Here is a 19,456-nt window from a genome sequence, read left to right as displayed (position 1 = left end):
ACCTAGTAAGTTATCCGTAAAAGATAGACAATATAGACATGTGCCATCGCGGACTTTTTGAAGACATTAGAGAGACATACTTTCGCCATACATTGTTTTGAAGCCCTCAGCTAGTGGGATTTTGTTTGAATCGAATAGAAAATATTGTCACATTTCAACTAATTCAAACAAAATTTAAGTATTTCTTTTTTTCGAGCCCCCTTTATTTGCTCTTAAGGGTCACAGGAAAACCATTACCCAACTTATTTTATGTAAATACAACGTTGATCTTGTTTGCTCTTAAAGGTCACAAGAAAACGCTAACCCAACTTATTTTAAGCGCTGGGCGCTGGCGACCAGGGCGAACATGCTGGCACATAGGTTCGGGCGATGCACAGTGCCTGTCAAGATAACTTTGTTTAAAGCTTTTTGCACATCACTATACACATGTGCACTATGGGCCAGCTGTACGCAGAGGGCGCTGGGTGACCTCCGCGTCCAGTATAACAATGCGTTCAGGGCGCTGTTGCGGCTGCCGCGCTGGTGTAGTGCATCGGGAATGTTCGCGCATGCGCGCGTAGATGGTTTCCAGGCCATGCTGCGCGCGCGGTGCGCGGCATCTTTGTGCCGCCTGCGTGGCAGCCGGAACAGCCTTCTGGCCGTCTTAGCTGATCGCTGGGATAGTCAGCTCCTCATACACTGGACTAGAATGCACTCGGTGGTGGCCACCTACACATATAACTGAGTGTACCTATGTGGCTGTTACCAAGGCACTTTAATTAGAATTAGAATAAGTTTTTAAAAATGTATTTTGCTCACTGTATGGACTTTGGTCTGAAATAAAGATATTTTATTTTATTTTTTTTATTTTTTTTAAATACAACGTTAATCTTTCTTTTATGCGGGGGGCTTCGCCCCCCGAGCCCCCCTTTTCGTTACTCTTTAGGGTAACAAGAAAACGCTAACCCAACTTATTTTAAATATAACGTTGATCTTTCTTTTATGCGGGGCTTCGCCCCCCGTGCCCCCCTTTGTTTGCTCTTAAAGGTCACAAGAAAACGCTAACCCAACTTATTTTAAATACTACGTTAATCTTTCTTTTATGCGGGGGGCTTCGCCCCCCGAGCCCACCTTTTCGTTACTCTTAAGGGTAACAAGAAAACGCTAACCCAACTTATTTTAAATACAACGTTGATCTTTCTTTTATGCGGGGGGCTCCGCCCCCCGAACCCCCCTTTGTTTGCTCTTAAAGGCCACAAGAAAACGCTAACCCAACTTATCTTAAATACTACGTTGATCTTTCTTTCATGCGGGGGGCTTCGCCCCCCGAGCCCCCATTTGTTTGCTCTTAAAGGTCACAAGAAACCGCTAACCCAACTTATCTTAAATACTACGTTGATCTTTCTTTCATGCGGGGGGCTTCGCCCCCCGAGCCCCCCTTTGTTTGCTCTTAAAGGTCACATGAAAACGCTAACCCAACTTATTCTAAATACTACGTTGATCTTTCTTTCATGCGGGGGGCCCCCCTTTTCTTTACTCTTAAGGATCACAAGAAAACCTTAACCCAACTTATTTTAAATACTACGTTGATCTTTGTTTTATGCGGGGGGCTTCGCCCCCCGAGCCCCCCTTTGTTTGGTCTGAAAGGTCACAAGAAAACGCTAACCCAATATTTTAAATACTACGTTAATCTTTCTTTTATGCGGGGGGCTTCGCCCCCCGAGCCCCCCTTTGTTTGCTCTTAAAGGCCACAAGAAAACGCTAACCCAACTTATCTTAAATACTACGTTGATCTTTCTTTCATGCGGGAGCTTCGCCCCCGAGCCCCCTTTGTTTGCTCTGAAAGGTCACAAGAAAACGCTAACCCAACTTATTTTAAATACTACGTTGATTTTCTTTTATGCGGGGGGGGCTTCGCCCCCCGAGCCCCCCTTTTCGTTACTCTTAAGGGTCACAAGAAAACCCTAAACCAACTTATTTTAAATACAACGTTGATCTTTCTTTTATGCGGGGGGCTTCGCCCCCCCAGCCCCCCTTTGTTTGCTCTTAAAAGTCACAAGAAAACGCTAACCCAACTTATTTTAAATACAACGTTGATCTTTTTTTTATGCGGGGGGCTTCGCGCCCCCCGAGCCCCCCTTTGTTTACTCTTAAAGCTCACAAGAAAACGCTAACCCAACTTATTTTAAATACTACGTTAATCTTTCTTTTATGCGGGGGGCTTCGCCCCCGAGCCCCCCTTTTCGTTACTCTTAAGGGTAACAAAAAAAACCCTAACCCAACTTATTTTAAATACAACGTTTATCTTTCTTTTATGCGGGGGGCTTCGCCCCCCGAGCCTCCCTTTGTTTGCTCTTAAAGGTCACAAGAAAACGCTAACCCAACTTATTCTAAATACTACGTTGGTATTTCTTTCATGCGGGGTGCTTCGCCCCCCGAGCCCCCCTTTTCTTTGCTCTTAAGGATCACAAGAAAACCTTAACCCAACTTATTTTAAATACAACGTTGATCTTTCTTTTATGCGTCGCCCCCCGAGCCCCCCTTTGTTTGCTCTTAAAGGTCACAAGAAAACGCTAACCCAACTTATCTTATATACTACGTTGATCTTTCTTTCATGCGGGGGGCTTCGCCCCCCGAGCCCCCCTTTGTTTGCTCTTAAAGGTCGCAAGAAAACGCTAACCCAACTTATTCTAAATACTACGTTGATCTGTCTTTCATGCGGGGGGCTTCGCCCCCCGAGCCCCCCTTTTCTAACACTTAAGAATCACAAGAAAACCTTAACCCAACTTATTTTAAATACAACGTTTATCTTTCTTTTAAGCGGGGCTTCGCCCCCCGAGCCCCCCTTTGTTTGCTCTTAAAGGTCACAAGAAAACGCTAACCCAACTTATCTTAAATACTACGTTGATCTTTCTTTCATGCGGGGGCTTCGCCCCGAGCCCCCTTTGTTTGCTCTTAAAGGTCACAAAAAAACGCTAACCCAAATTATTCTAAATACTACGTTGATCTTTCTTTCATGCGGGGGGCTTCGCCCCCCCCCCCCGAGCCCCCCTTTTCTTTACCCTTAAGGATCACAAGAAAACCTTAACCCAACTTATTTTAAATACAACGTTGATCTTTCTTTTATGCGGGGGGCTTCGCCCCCCGAGCCCCCCTTTGTTTGCTCTGAAAGGTCACAAGAAAACGCTAACCCAATATTTTAAATACTACGTTAATCTTTCTTTTATGCGGGGGCTTCGCCCCCGAGCCCCCCCTTGTTTGCTCTTAAAGGTCACAAGAAAACGCTAACCCAACTTATCTTAAATACTACGTTGATCTTTCTTTCATGCGGGGGGCTTCGTCCCCCGAGCCCCCCTTTGTTTGCTCTTAAAGGTCACAAGAAAACGCTAACCCAACTTATTCTAAATACTACGTTGATCTTTCTTTCATGCGGGGGCTTCGCCCCCCGAGCCCCCCTTTTCTTTACTCTTAAGGATCACAAGAAAACCTTAACCCAACTTATTTTAAATACAACGTTGATCTTTCTTTTATGCGGGGGTCTTCGCCCCCCGAGCCTCCCTTTGTTTGCTCTGAAAGGTCACAAGAAAACGCTAACCCAACTTACTTTAAATACTACGTTGATCTTTCTTTCATGCTTCCCCCCTCAAGCCCCCCCTTTTCTGTTCTTATCTTCCGGCACCATCATCAGGCCTTGAAACCTAATCGTAGGTATAGTTCATTACAAGACTTTTCTAAGAAGCCCAAAAACAGCTATGATACGATGTTCCATCATGTAGTTCCAGTTCATATCTTCCGGCTCCATCATCAGACCTTGAAACCTAATCGTAGTCAAAGTTCATTACAAGACTTTTCTAAGAAACCCAAAAACAGCGATGATACGATGTTCCATCATGTAGTTCCAGTTCATATCTTTCGGCTTCATCATCAGACCTTGAAACCTAATTGTAGTCAAAGTTCATTACAAGACTTTTCTAAGAAACCCAAAAACGGCTATGATACGATGTTCCATCATGTAGTTCCAGTTCATATCTTCCGACTCCATCATCAGATCAGCTCAACAGTACCATATTATTGTATTGTCATCGGAACTACATATAGCTGCCAATTTTCATTACGCTACGACTCCTGGAAGATGGTTAAATTAGCTTCCTTAGATTCCATTACATACATAGTTACATACACGACGACCTAATAAAAGCGTGTTAATATTAACGAACCATGACCACAAATAATATAGATTTCTAAGGCAGGTTCACACACTATTAATAAAGCTAGTTATACAATATTCAAAAAATTTTACCATTACTCCGTTAAAAAATAATTAACCAATTAATCTACACAAAATTGACAAAGAAACAAACTGCAAATGTCCAACACCATACAACACAAATGCCTCACAGCCTTCGTCGTGCTTGTTCCATTATCAGATGTACTACTGGATCCCAAGCCGGTGGTAAAGTAAAGCCATCCTCTCTATTAAAGTTTGGATATTTCTTGATCTCAATGGCCTCTCGCAACATTCTGGGCGAGAACCTTAGCGAGAACCAGAGGCTTTTTATTCCTAAACTTTGACTTTAGAGGATCGATTTTTGAATTTCGAACGCACGAATTCGCCGTTCGAAAGTCTGTGGAAAACGACGTAATGCTATTTTTAAAAAAACCGGTCAAGTGCGAGTCGGACTCGCTCACCGAGGGTTCCGTACAAACTTTCAATAGTTGAATCATCAAAATGTTATTCATAGAACTCTACAGATTTTACTAAATCCCTCAAGACTCAATTTCCCACATAACAAGTAATATTTTAATATACAATTTTATTGGTAGACAACGTCCAAATAAAATCAAGACTATTCGGCTTCAATAGTTTACGACTTACGACATGTCGCATCGACGCTCCTGAACCGACCTCATTATATCAGGAAAAACGCGATGTAGGAAATGAGCGTTCAACGTACAGCGACATCTATCGGCAAATTGAGTAAACTAATGCGCGCCAGCTAGTATGGAAGATGATTTTTATGGAATAATTGTTTATTGCGTGAACCGATTTTAACCATTTCGCCTCTACTTGAAAGCAGGTAATTTCATTGTTATTTTGTTAAAAAATACAGGTACAATAAACACCCGCAAGGGTGTTGAAATTGAAAATGTAAATCTGAAAGGTGTTTTATAAATAAATAAAAAAGTTTTCAAGATACGTATACGATTTTATTTTTCCTGTAATATTCATTATAATACCCATGTTTGGTGAAAATTTCATACATTTCTGTTGGTAAATTTCGGAGATAAGGGGGGGGGGGGGAACGGTATTTTTTTTTACATTTTCCTTCAAAAAACATTTTTTTTCCACAACCAAAAAATTATAAAAAATAGTTTTGATATGTACAATTTGAGCTCTTTCTAACGATACCCCACTTGACCTAGTTACTTGAAATTTTCAGTTTGCCCCCCTTTCATTTGGTCCATTTTCTATCATTTATATTAATTAATTAAAAAAAAATACTTTCAACTTGTAGAGGTTCACAATGTTTATAACTATTCCAAATTTCATATCGATAGCATAAGTAGTTCTCGAGATATTTAACAATGTGACAGACGGACAGACAGACGGACAGAGTCGCACCATAAGGGTTCCTGTTGTACCTTTTTGGTACGGAACCCTAAAAAGGACGGCTAGTAATTTTAAAACTAGTGCTAATGACCACTCGTTTTCGATTCTGTTAGTTGAATTTAAATCGCTAGTAGTGGAGATATTATTGAACGAATTTCATGAAATCGAATGGCCGAGATTAAAAAATCGGCCCCCTGAGGTTATTTAGTGTCGACAAACATAATTTAGCAAAACTTTTTTGTACCTATGTATATGAAAAAAAAAAACTGAATTTTCTTGAAACAAAAAAGAAAGTCTTTGACTTCCAACAAAATCAGGTGATGGCCCATAAAAAGAAAGAAACATTTTCATCTTTTTTTTCCAAAAATGGTATATTTTGTAGAAAAGAACCTATATTTTTACGCAAAAGGGAATAAAATTGTATTAGAGTAATTTATGTTCTGTTGAACAATGAAAATCTAATTAAAACTACCAGCGAAAATTACCGAGGTAATTACGTACATGTTGCAAATTCCACATGCAGGCTAAATTTAAGCGGCAATAAATTTTAAGTCAAAAGAGAATTAGTTCCATCTATTTATACGGGAAAATTCTACTGTTTGGCCGTCGCATGATTTTGCAAAAGCTTATTATACTGATTTATTGAACACCACACGCTGCGTTCAAAAACCCGCATTGCCGACGTCGGCGAGAGGACTGCCAGGCTCAAATGGGACTGGGCTGGTCACGTCTGCCGCATGCATCCTCACAAATGGGCTAGTGTAGCCACCAAGTGGATGCCACAAATAGAGCGCGGACGCGGCAGGCCCAGAAGGAGATGGAGGGATGACCTAGACACCTTCCTTACCAACTGGCCGGAAGAGGCACTAAACCGGGAGTCATGGAGGTTAAGGGGAGAGGCCTTTGCCCAGCAGTGGGACACCATTATAGGCTAGGTTAAAAAAAAAAAAATTGAAGAATAAATGAGGTAGATGAAAATAGAAAAGTGCGCCTAGCGAGTAAGCGCTCTTAGATTAAATAGTTGTAGCAACAATGTAAGATGTCACTACTAGTATCCAATCGGTAGTTTTTGAGATATTTTGTGCTAGGCGCACATACCGTAGTTTGTATTTGTAAATAAGTATTAAAATACATGAAATTTCTCAAGTTGCATGTCACTCTTAGCTAAGGGGTGGAAAGAAATAGTTATTTGTTATACAAGGGTGCAAAGTTGTATTTTAACGCCGAGTGTGGAATTGGAAAACGAGCAAGTGAAAGGATTCTATAGTTGAAAAAAAAAGATTATATTCTATACTTGCAATTTGTTTAACACACGAGAAGTAAAATACATTTGCACCCGAGTGTAACACAAAACTTTTCCCCTTGCTATAGCGAGGAAAGTACAACGCAAAATACGCGTTTATCACTGCTTCCAGTAGTTCCACAGGTGGTAAAACATCGTCATCGCTAGATTCACTCACTCTTATCAATTCTAACATACATACATACAAACATACAATCACGCCTGTATCCCATAAAGGGGTAGGCAGAGCACATAAAACTACTCAAGTTTCAGTGCCACTCTTGGCAAATAAGGGGTTGAAAGAAAACGAAACTATGACATCAATTTTAAAGCAGAAAAAATTACTATATTCAAGGTCAAATTTAATCAGGTCCGCTGGTATTAAAGGACAAAACACGTGTTTCCGAGCTAGTGAGGGGAAAATGAAATTGTTAATGTTGTAACAGGTTGCTAGCCCATTGCCACCATTATGAACCTAATATAGGTTTTAGTCGATGCTACGACACCGACGGGAGGAAAGGGGCGGTGAAAGTTTTATTGAACTCCCATCATTCTCCTTGCGTTATACCGGCATTCGCCACGGCACGCCACATTTTTTTTTTGTATGAATAGGTAGCTTTAGATATTGATGGGATGAATTGTCGAACAATTTGTGGGATTCAAAATAAGCGGACCCCAGGCTCATAGGAGCTTGGGGTCCACTTTGACAACCTAATCCCAAGATTTGGTGTAGGCACTAGTTTTACCATAGATAAATCAAGAAAGATTGGTAACTCAGTACATCGCTACATGGCCTACTTAAACGTGAGTTATCGTCGCTGGTACCTCTTAGTTTTCGAGTTATTTACAGATGGCGCTATTTTCAATGTTTAAAAGTGCCGTCTAGTGAGATAATAACTAATTACATTGCCGAGTAACCATAACTGAATATGATTCAATATTTCGAGGCGGCGGCACCTCGTTTTTTGGCTCAGGGGTTAGAGTATTTGACTTGCATTTTTGAGATCTCAGGTTCGAGACCCAGCTCCGTTTTTTTTTTAAATTTGTTTAAAAATAATTATGTTGTTGTTTTTCACTTTTTTTTATCTACCTAGTTGAATATTAGAAAAATAAAATATGATGTGAATTTGAATCATAGAAAAGTAAGTATAAATTTTTCGCGCCTACTTGTTGTATGTGTGTTTATAAAACCGATAGGCCCATAGGGAAGTACCTATCTTATCTACCTACTCGACTCTCCAATCACTTGCCGCCGTGTCAAGAAGATCATGTACTAAAGGACTGAAGTGTTTTTTTGCAATGATTATGGTCCAAGAGCTGGCAGGATTTTGGAGTAGGTCCATGAGGCAACCTGGAAAGGTGCTCAGATGCTTCTCTAATCATGACCAACACCGAGTTTAACGCCGAGTGTGGAGTTGAAAAACGAGCGAGTGTAAGGATTCTATAGGTGAATCACGAGCGAAGCGAGTGGTTCGAGAGTAGAATCCTGAACTTGCGAGTTTTTTAACACACGAGAAGTAAAATACATTTGCACCCGAGTGTAACACAAAACTTTTCCCCTCACTATAGCGAGGAAACTACAAGGCAAAAAAATTTCCATGGCTATTTAGACCCTCATCTTTTACTGGTAAAAATGACAGATTGCCTCTAGAACCATTTTTGGTTCTTTTTTTACCACTTTGCACTGTTCTGGCACGGTGAAGGACCCGGCCAAATGATCTGGCATAAATACCATGCGACTTCTAGTCATACTAAGTTATGAAAAAAAAGCTGCACTTTTGGATGGAAGCAAGCCGCTTTGCATGGTGATAGTAGACATCATAGTAAACGATTTTTTCCGAGGATATTGAAATTTCATCCCTTAGGAAGCCGAGCGTAGCGAGGTGTTTTATGAAAATTAAAAAAATTCTATCTTTTTATTGTGTAGTCCGATTTTGACAAAACGTATCTCAAATGAAAGGTATTAATTTGTGTAATTAAAAAAAATACAAAGAAAAAATTTTTGAAAGAAAAGTAAGAAAAAAATTAAAAAAAAAAGTAAATTTACGTCTCGCACTGAATAACTTCAAAGAATGACAGACAAAATGTACAATGTCGATATGCGAGTTTTTTTAAATCAAAGACAGATAAATTTGTAGTTGAAAACTGAAGACCACATTGAAATCGGAGTAGCATTTTTTAAGATACAAGTTGCCAAAGTTGGGAAAGATCGCTTTATATGGCCACTTTGAAATTCCTATGCCAGAAAGTCAGAAATAATATGTTTTTCTGATACAGAAAAATACATAGTAACAGTACACATCAAAATAGAATTAAAAATTCCAAGGATATTATAATTTCATCCCTTAGAACGACGATAATAATATGAGATAAACCTAGAAAAAGATACCAGGATACAGGCCATATCAGTTGTTTTTTCAACTGCCTGCCTGAATTATATAAATAATAATAATAATAATAATAATATAAGCAGCGACTCAGCGAGTGTCCTTCGAAGACCTGGCAAGCAATTATGGTCGCTCGATAAGTGATAAAATAGCAGGCCGTCCCAATCGCACTATATGTAAGTGCGATAGGGACGGCCTGATATTTTATCGTCTATCGCGCGACCATGCTGGTTGCGCAGATCCGTCGGTAAAGCAGTGTTGCACCTATGGCTCGGGAGAAAAGGCGAATTAGCAAGCGGCTCCATCGGTAAAGCAGTCCGCGGCGACAGATATTCGTCGACAAGCGGTCATGATTGGAATATTGGCCAATGACGAGACAGCTGTCAACATGGCGGAAACAGTTGTCGGCACGATGTAAACATTGCAACAAAATACTTAATACGATAATGTAGATGATATGAAGACGAAAACTACTAAAACCTTTAAAGTTTATGTGACGTAGAAACGCAGGCGTTAATAGACTCTGGCAGTGGATATAACCTAATCAACAAAAACTCTTTCGACGAATTTAAAGTGGATTGCGTGAGTGAGAACTTCACTGTTTCTGATCGCGATGGTACTGTTAGGAAAACGTCGAGCATTTGGTTGTCGAGTATGCAGACTAAGGAAGCGCCGATCGAGCTCAAGATCACTCTGAAAGATGATAATTATCCCTGTGGCGAAATGAAGAGCTCAATGCGACTAAACAGCTGATTTTATAGCCAATAGTCAATCGTTTATTGCAAGAACATAGTGAGATTACATAAGATGATAACATTGAAAAGCAGTTCTTATGTTCTACCAAGCAAGGCATGCAATATTTAACAATTATTTAAAGTATGTACAATAAAATGTCAATATAATTTGTTACCTTTGAGTAATTATGTTAACTAGAGAGGGCACCTCAACTTGATTTTGTGTAACAACACTTAGAGCTGATCAGCACAAACGCGCTTAGTCTGTGCCGAACGGCTGTGGTAGATTGACGTATCGCAATGAAAATATTTCGTCTAAATAATGCCGTCATGTGTAGTGAGGTACTGTACAAACTGCTCAGGATAATGTAACAAAAGCCAAGGAGGGACTTTTCATACGTAGGTTTACTGCATTTTTGTTTAAACACGCTTACTTTTTAAAAAATGTATCAATATAAACTCATGTCGAAGCGCCATGTTGCGGCGGCCATGTTTCGTTGAAACCAAAGAGTAAAAAATGCAACAAAAGCAGACGTGACAATATCGCAAGTTAGTTCAAGTTTCCTATCATACATTAAATTATATACATTTATCGACGCAAAAAAGGTTATTTAATTATTATTGTCAGAATTGCACAGTTTTCCGACATGTCGGTCTATAACAGATTCTCAATACGCGTGTCGAATTTCATGTGAGTATGTAAATGTAAGTGCATTACCTAACATGCCTGAATGAATTTGGGTAAGTAGACGGTCAAGCAAATTATGAGAGTATAAAAACGCGCGAAATTCAAATTTTCTATGGGACGATAAACCCGCGCCCATACATACATGGATGTAGATAAAGTTATGTGTGCGACTATACATAATTAGGCATTAAAACACTCATGTTATCTTATTAACACAACAAAAACAACACTCATGTTTTAATGCCTACCATTATGCAAATGTCACATAAATAACTAATATCCAGTTGCGGCTACGTGTACACATGTACGCTCAGTCCGTATGCAGCTTTAAAAAATGTAGGCATTTAAAAAAATTGGGACTCGAGTTGTTAAAAAATTTAAATCGCTGTCAGTTTTGCAACGATAATTAAGCATGGAATTTCAATAAAAACATCGTGAATTATACTAAGCTATAATCTAAATTTAGAACGTGAAAAAAGTTTTAAATACAGATTTCAAGCTTGATTATCATTACAAAACTAACAGCGATTTATGTTTTTTGTTAACAACTCACGCTAATTGAGAGTCATAAATTTAAAAAATGCCCATGTAAACCCATGTCACTTCTATACTACGACTTCTAATCTATGCACTCTATGCAGGGCTCATCATCGCGACCGAAAGGTCGTAAGCGCCGAGTAAAATCGTAGCGCTTGCGACGTTACGGAAGCAGGCCATTGGTTCACACCCCGCCCCCTCGCCCCGCCTTCAGCTTACAGGCTGTGACACGTTCGTTGTTTGCTATAGCTCCTCTATACGAAGTAATAATTACTCAATGTTTGTTACACAATAATTCATTACAAATATACACAAGGATTGAGTCAATTTATTACATTTTATAAATTACACAGCTAAGATGTCAAATATAGGCATAGATAAATTACTTAATTAATAATTAAGTTTTGAAAGATGGTGACTATAATGACTTGTGTTTGGAAAATGGCATGCCAAACAAAGGAGACCAACAGCAAACGGTGGTGCCTAAGGTAATGGGGAAGGAAGTTGCATATAAGGTGCATAGTAATGGTCATTTTGCTATGAGAATGAGGAAAAGGGCATTCACTGAGACGAAGAAGCCCTACGATCACACAATTACAGTTGTTGATGCGTTCACCAAGTGTGTGTGGCCCTACCCGATGAAGTCGACATCTAGAGCAGAGGTGATTAGCAAGTGGCAGTTGCAGCGGCAGACGTTTGGTGACCCTATACATATTACCTTTGCCCGAGGTAAAGCATTAAAGAAAAGAGCTTTCAGAAGTACTGTGAAGATGAAACTTTATCTCGTGTAAGAAATTCTTGGTGCCTAAAAGTTAACTTGATTTGTTACTTTATTAAGTTTAGTAAGTTTGGTGAATATTTAAAATGTTGTTGTGTTGTAAAATGCTAAAAGTTGTTACAGTTATTGTTTTTATATCTAATGCTTATATTGTCGGATGTTTTTCAATTTATGTTGAAATGTAATGTTGAATGAATGAGATGTAGTTAGATGAATGAACGTTGAAGTATATCTGGGCATTTCTCAGAGTGTTTCAACTTTTTTGATTTCGGTGGCAGCATTAGTACCCGAACCATGAGTTTTCTTTGTTTCTGGTACAAATCCGCGACTTCTATTTAAATTGACAGGATTTCATGTGACTCTTACAGGATTCATGTAAAACTGTTGCCATCGAAAACAAAAAAATTTAAACACTGAGAAATGCCCATCTGAGGGCAGATATGAGAGCAGGACAGCCGAGAATGTGGGATCGGAACGTAAGGTGATGGCGTGAAACAGAACGTTGTATGATAGTAGAATGACAGTAGGTGTGAAAGGCGATGGGAGAACAGTTTTGAACGATGAGCGATCGAACGTGAAAGAATTTAGTAAAATCTGTTAATTTCTTATTTGCTGCTTAATTAAAAGTTATTCGTTGTTTATTGCTGGGTTTTCATTCGAGGCATAACAATATCCCACAAATATATTGTTTTATTCCCCATTAATATTCGATATGTAAAAAATACCCCAAATAAATAATAGCACTAGACCCTATACTCATAGTGTTGTGTTCCTGCCGGTGAGTAAGGGTGCCAGAGCTCAACGAGGGTGCGGTGTGTTGATGACGGGAGCACTTACGGAACTAACTTGTTCCGTCTATTGTCCTTTGAGTCGTCGGCTACCCGAACCCTCCTTAGAACTTGTACATTCCTTTTTGCTGTGTACTTAACACAGCAAAAGGGAGTGTACATGTTTCTAATAGGGTGGCAACGCGCTTTTGACACTGTTTGAGTTGCAGGCGTCCATAGGTTACGGTGACCGCTTTACATCAGGCGGGCCGTATGCTTGTTTGTAATGTAATGCAATAAAAATTAAATAATCAGAAAATAATACTTCCGTCTTAGTGCGTTTTCACATTATCCGATCCGATATCAGATGTAGGACCGATATCCCATATATTTAAGCCGCCTTTTTTCGATTTTCGCCTTTGAAATCCTTCCTACATCCGATATCTGATCGAATAATGTGAAAACGCACTTAGTGTTGTAATATTTTACGTAGCATATTTTGCCTATTCTGGAATGTACGTCCAAGGTAATTTAGAACTATCTTGGAATAATATATTACTAAAAACTCAAAACAAATACTAAAACTGTTATCTTCAATATGGCAATTTTGGTTAGCATGCAGTTTTGTGCATCTTGCATACGCGCCATCTACCGGATTATAATGTTTGCTATTAGTCATCAAACGTACAAAACACTTCCCATGAATTGAATCTGATTCAAGTACCCGATTGGTAAAAAATGACTTAATTGTTTTTGTTAATTTCGGTGTTATATAGTGATAATGTTGTACGATCATGTTCCAAATTTTGAAATAATACGACTTAGGTCATTTAAATGAAATTATTTCGTGAATTGAACAATACCATTTGTCGCGAGAGTATAGTAATGCCATCTATTGTTTTACGAGTCAAACATATAAAACGATGTACTGAGTTACACGTCTTCCTTTATTTAGTTTAGTCTATGGTTTTACGAAAGCGCCTGTCATCTTACCTTCCAACTCGAAAAGTAACTAGGCGTTTTCGAACCCGCCACAGGGTTTGCAACAAGTGCAAGTTGGAGTTCAGCAACTCCAAGTAAAATCCAGTGTTTTCTTCACTAATATTGTTGTCTCCTAACTTTCCCGAATGTTTCCAGGGAGACAAGTTCATCGAATTCGGTCGACCGCCTGTGTGGAACTGCCCCATGCCAGAAGGAGAAGATGAACGCGAACAGGAGCCAATTCGCCCGAAACCGCAGCCTGCAGAGGTTAGTTATTAAAGACGGTCTACCACCTTTGTTTTGGAATAAATAACTAGTATGGCTCTGCGATCCAAAGAATCTTTGGAGGCCAAGATTATCTGATAATCTAGATAAACACTCAATGAAGTCGTGACTCACGTTACTTTTACGTGGATTCACCCATTAGATGACTGTTGAAAGAAAAGTACAGTCGGCGATAAAATATTTTTTTATATTCTTTATTGCGAATCTAGCCTAGTTCTACAAAAGAAATAAACCTATCACTCATATTTATATTACAGCAACCAATAAAGCCTAACCCAGTGCCGACTCCCAAGCCTACTGACACCAAGGTGGTCCCCTGGGAGATCCCGCCGATCCAGTGCAATGAACCTGAAGACGGGGTGTTCTACGCTCAGATGGGGCCCACTGGTGGGAAGCAGGGATACCCTGCTATCACAGGTAGGACAAAAAAGTTAATCTTACTTTAAATAAATAGAGAAATAAGTGAGTTATAGAATCGATTGCACTTGATAGAGCAAAACATTTTTTTTTTCTCAGAATCGACAGAATTTTAGCAAGTAATAAAAAATTAGTCAAAGTGTTCGTTCCATTACGGACGGATTATTTTGGTGAATTTTATAATCTCAATACAAATATTTGATCATCAGAATTGAATCTGCTAGTGATTTTGAGCTCAATGAACCGAAAAATATCGGCATTATGAGAAAATCTGGTCTCGTCTCTGTTTGATAAAAAAATCCTTTAAATATCAAATCTCAAAACATTGAAAGTGCATTCCTGTCTAACTCAGTACTCAGTTAATTTCGATACCATTCAATGACGACTAGTTCAGTTCGTTTCAATTTTGTCCCGTTCTCTTCAGTAAAGTTCCGTATTCAATACAAGTTAAAATGTGTGATGACTAGACACACTTAAATTATTTATTGTATGAATATCGTTGTCTGAGTAGTCAGAACACAAGCCTTCTTGAGCTGTGGAACGGAGTCAAACTGTGTAAGAATGTACTCTGATATTAATTTATTTATCCAATTGATATGATCGTCAAACTTACAGGTCATGTCGGCTGGGGCATATCCTGGTACATCAACGGTCTCCTCATCCCCGAAATCAATGTTGTCCGCGGCCGCAAGTACACCTTCGTGACGGAAGGCGGAGAAGACGCTTCGCAACCAGCTCGGTACCATCCCTTCTATATCACCAACGACCCTGTTGGGGGGTACTTCCATAAAACTGAAGCTGAGAAACAGGTACTTACCACTTTCTATCTCTCCATCTATCTACCTTCGTGTTCTTCGTAGATAAAGGCGGGGAGAACGTCTCTAAACCCGAACGGTATCATCCCTTCTACTCACTCTTCTACATCACTAACGATCATGTTGGGGGTATTTCCATAAGACTGAGACTGAGAAGCAGGTATGATCTGTCTCTCTATTCACCTATCAAAAATTTAAGAATGATCTTTTTTACGATGGCAGAGCGATACCATCCCCTTCTACCAACGCTTTTTTTTGTATTTTGTATTTCCATAAAATTTGCAGCTGTGAAACAGGTCCTTAACCAGTCACATGCTTTTGGCAACTGCAGTTGCTATCTGTCATTCTTTTTTACAATTTTAATTTAAAATAGACCCTCCTAACCGGGGTAAAAAGTACGATTTTGCTCCCCTCTGATGGGCAAGAAAAAGCCTCTTTGCAAAATTTTATGAAAATGAGCAATAACTGACATTTGTATTTCAGGGTGTCGAAATCTACGCAGGCGTGCGCCGCTCACGCACCGGCGAACTAATTCCAACAGGCATTGGCCGCCTCTGTAACTGGACCCCCAATAAAGATGGACCAGAGGCCGATGAATACCCGAGCTTCGGAGCCTACCAGAGGTCATTGACCCTGGTCTGCGAGCAAGGGGACCCTGGAGTTATTACCTGGACCCCGGACAAGCATACGCCTGATACCGTCTATTACCAGGTTAGATTTAGGTGATGGGTTCCATGTTCATCCATTGGTTATATATTCATTATCTCCATTTTGGGTTAAAAGATATTTTTAGGTATAAGGTACAGCGGACCCTAATGCCGACTGAGAGGCAATTGTAACTGATCCATTTTTCCCATTATTACACTATTAAGTTGAGTTCCACATGTATCCACTGATCAAGCGTACCATATATGTATAACCATTGGACACTAATTAATAATGCAAACATTGTAAAACATGGAAAAAAATGGATCAGTTGCATTTGTTTCCCAGTCGAAATTGTCCCGCTGTACTTAGACAAGATATGGGAGAGTGTCAGAAATATGTTTGCACGACCTTAGGGTATTAGTGTACATATTTTTGTATTTTGTGACCGTCGATTTAATACCTTGAATGTAATCGAGGAAATCGATCCTTTAGCAGTTGGCAGTTCTTATAAGAGTTGAAAAGTTTTGAAGAAAGTTTTGATAACTTTATTAAAATTGAATACAGTACATATTCATTCATACTTGCTTCAAGGTTTTATCAACGAGTTATTGGAAACTATGATTAAAAATTCATCAGTTAATAAAAAAATAATTAACACTGACAAACTACTGACAATAATACTCGTTCAACGCTCACATACATGACACTATCACTTCATTTCACTCATCTATCTGTATGTACATAACCTTCGCTCTGTTTTCTGTTTCAGCCTTTCAAGTCTTCTCTGTTTCGCATGACTGTGTACTCAGGTTGAACTGTATATAACGGATCGGTGACATTTCTGTGATAAAAATATTTTTTTGGATGCTAACGTTTGTTTAATGTTTCAGTGTTTCACCCACCGACATCTCGGTTGGAAAATAAACGTGGTTGACGAGTGTGACGCGCTCGACAGCGAGGAAAGCCGCGTGGTCGAGCGAGTGGTGGCGCCTGACCTCCTCGGAGAGGAATCCGTCCAGCAGGTACACAGTCGTGTCAAACCCGATAACCAATTAGAGCACAAGCGACTAGAGAAAATAATCAACTCGAAAACACCTTATAACGATTTCAGTAGCGATAAGCTCACCGGGGAGGTGCGGTATCGCCCGGAGCCTTCCAACCAGCTATACCAGGAGTATGGATTGCCGATCGGCGCCGGACAGATCAGGGATGTCATCGACGTCGTCGAGAACTTAGAGTCCAGCATGAAGGATGAAATGAATCGAGACAAACCCAAACCGCATCAGTACCAGGTGCATGAAGATGTCAAGGAGTTCTTACCGGAACAACCCATGAGGGAGGGAGACGAGTATGTGATAGAACCCGGGAAAATGCCTGAAAACTACTTGCTGCAACCTAATCAGAAGCCGATAACGTTGCAGGCGGTACTTCGCCCTGGCTCAAATGCACCGCCAGGTATGGGACACCCGTTTAGGAAAACGCCCCCAGAATTAAAGCTCCGTAGACCTCCACCGAATATGAGACCGCCACATCCAGATAGGCACCAAAGTAATCCGGGCTACCCTCTATCTATGCCGACGCATTCCCAGAAGAAGAAATACATGAACCGTGGACCGCCCGTTCGGCCACCTAATACATCAAACTATGGACATTTACCACTCAAACCATTGTCGCCTCAGGGAAAACCTTTGCCTCCACAGGTTAAACCGTTGGTTCCACATAAACCATTGAAGCCAGGTTTCAGTCATTCACTACAACCACCTGTGAGCCAAGTACCTTCTGGGCCAGTGCAAGGTATTATAATGGGCAGACCGTCTATGTCGTCTCTTTCAAATATTCAGCCGCCCATTAAGACACAGACGTTAAGTCTTGGCAAGAGCGACATAATAGCGAATCACGTTGTTAAAAGTCAAATTACTCTCCCAGGGCTTAGTGATTTAGTTATTGCACAGCCCAGTGAACCACAATTAACTATAAGCCGACCAGGTCAAATTATATTAGGAAAACCGATGGAAAATCCTGTGCCTTTAGATCAGCAGATGGCTCCAAACAGACCGAGGCCTGAAGTTATGAGACCTAGACCGACAACTGAACCCCCTCGTCCAACAAACCCACCTCGCATCAGGATAAAACCAGTCGAGTCACTACCAGGTAACACTGAAACCGATATGAAGTCTTCTGATTTCATGGGACAATCAGTTGACCCTACGCCACTGGCACCTGCAGTCAATACTGGCTTCAAGCCTGATTCAATAGTCGTTGAGAGTGGCTTTAAACCTATAATTAGAGAACCGCTGATGGCTAGTGAGGATAGAATAACGAATTTTGGTGACAGTTCTAACAGAAGACAAGACACTGATGTTGAAGAAGACTACGTAGAGGCTCCTCAAGGTATCTCATTACCAACATCAAGTCAGGCTTATCCTCCTAGTGAAACCTTGACTCAGTCATTCGAACCTATGTTTATACCATCGCCACTCGATCATATCAGTGAAAATGCAGAAAAAGCAACTACTACAGAACTATTCCCCAGCAATCACGCTAAGGAAGAACGACCATATCCATTTTATGTGCAAGACAATGATAAAACAGACGAACTTTTTAGTGAAAAGAATATGGAGAAGGATGTCCCAGATATGGTAATGGAATCTGACAGAGTGAGTCCTCAGTATCTACCTCCTGACCCGAAGTCACGTAACAAGCCACAATCTATAAAACAAGCACCGACACCAGAACAGACATTTACAACTTACGACGGGAAAACTGTTTCTGGTGCGACATTAGTTTCTGTACCTGCCCCTTCAATCATTTCGGCCTCAACCAGTGGTACCAAATTGTTTTCATCCAAGGTACCGTCAGTTACCGAATTACTACTTAAGAAGCCACAATTTGGACCATATAAAGGAGATTTACCAACGGAAGTAGTAGAACAATTACAAAAAGATAAGGCATCAAAAAGTCCTTTAAAAGTAGTTGGTTTTGAGGAATTAAATAAAGAAGATGAGACTGATGCGTTAAAAGCAGAAGAAAGTAAAATTGACGAAGTTACAGTTTCATCATCACAATCAACTGACGATGACGAAAATATGGAATATGATGATGATGAGGAAGAGGAAGAGGAAGAGGCAGGAGAGCAATCGTCAAATAGGCAAAGAAGAGATACAAAAGATACTCTATTTGAAAGGGGGGAAGTAGAAGAGCAACCGGCTACGGTTGGGGTCAGTTCAATAAAAAATCAAGTAGACTTCGACGTTGGTAAAAAGACTATATCTAATACAGCAGCACACACGTGGTCGACAAATCTAGTTAAGCTTTCTAACGATATTGCTGAGACTTTTATAATTTGTTATTTATTTGACTATTTATTGGATTAAGTTTAAGCCTTGCCATTAATTGCATTTGAGCGTGGCCTGTCTTCGTCTATCCTTGATGTATCTTGGTGCACACTGTTACCAACATCTTTTACGCGTAAAGCAGTCAATACTCCATTAGTATAAGGTTTTGTAAATATTTTTTTACGTTTTAATAATAAATTAGTTTTACTTTT

The 19,456-nt window shown here is 39.9% G+C and overlaps 1 protein-coding gene and 1 long non-coding RNA gene across 5 annotated transcripts in view; one reads left to right on the top strand and one right to left on the bottom strand.

The window, feature by feature from the left end:
* LOC125238437 (protein Skeletor, isoforms B/C) overlaps positions 1 to 19,456 on the top strand; it is a 135,568-nt gene extending 116,112 nt beyond the window's left edge. For 2 of the 4 annotated variants that reach the window (XM_048145782.1, XM_048145785.1), the window contains 5 exons: positions 13,901 to 14,011; positions 14,287 to 14,446; positions 15,062 to 15,255; positions 15,745 to 15,972; positions 16,800 to 19,456. In XM_048145782.1, the coding sequence (XP_048001739.1) occupies positions 13,901 to 14,011; positions 14,287 to 14,446; positions 15,062 to 15,255; positions 15,745 to 15,972; positions 16,800 to 19,283 (3,177 nt within the window). In that variant the 3' untranslated portion in view covers positions 19,284 to 19,456. The remainder of the gene's footprint in view (positions 1 to 13,900; positions 14,012 to 14,286; positions 14,447 to 15,061; positions 15,256 to 15,744; positions 15,973 to 16,799) is intronic. The other 2 variants (XM_048145784.1, XM_048145786.1) reach the window with 2 other exon arrangements.
* Positions 9,437 to 12,778, bottom strand: LOC125238438. Its single transcript, XR_007178446.1, has 2 exons — positions 11,507 to 12,778; positions 9,437 to 10,169 (listed from the first exon to the last, which is right to left on the bottom strand). It is a non-coding gene; the product is annotated as an uncharacterized LOC125238438 (long non-coding RNA).

This window comes from Leguminivora glycinivorella, chromosome 23, assembly GCF_023078275.1.
Source record: "Leguminivora glycinivorella isolate SPB_JAAS2020 chromosome 23, LegGlyc_1.1, whole genome shotgun sequence".
In the NCBI taxonomy this organism is placed as follows: Eukaryota; Metazoa; Arthropoda; class Insecta; order Lepidoptera; family Tortricidae; genus Leguminivora; species Leguminivora glycinivorella.
Note: the sequence above shows the minus strand (reverse complement) of the source record. Positions and strands in the feature narration are given on the sequence as shown.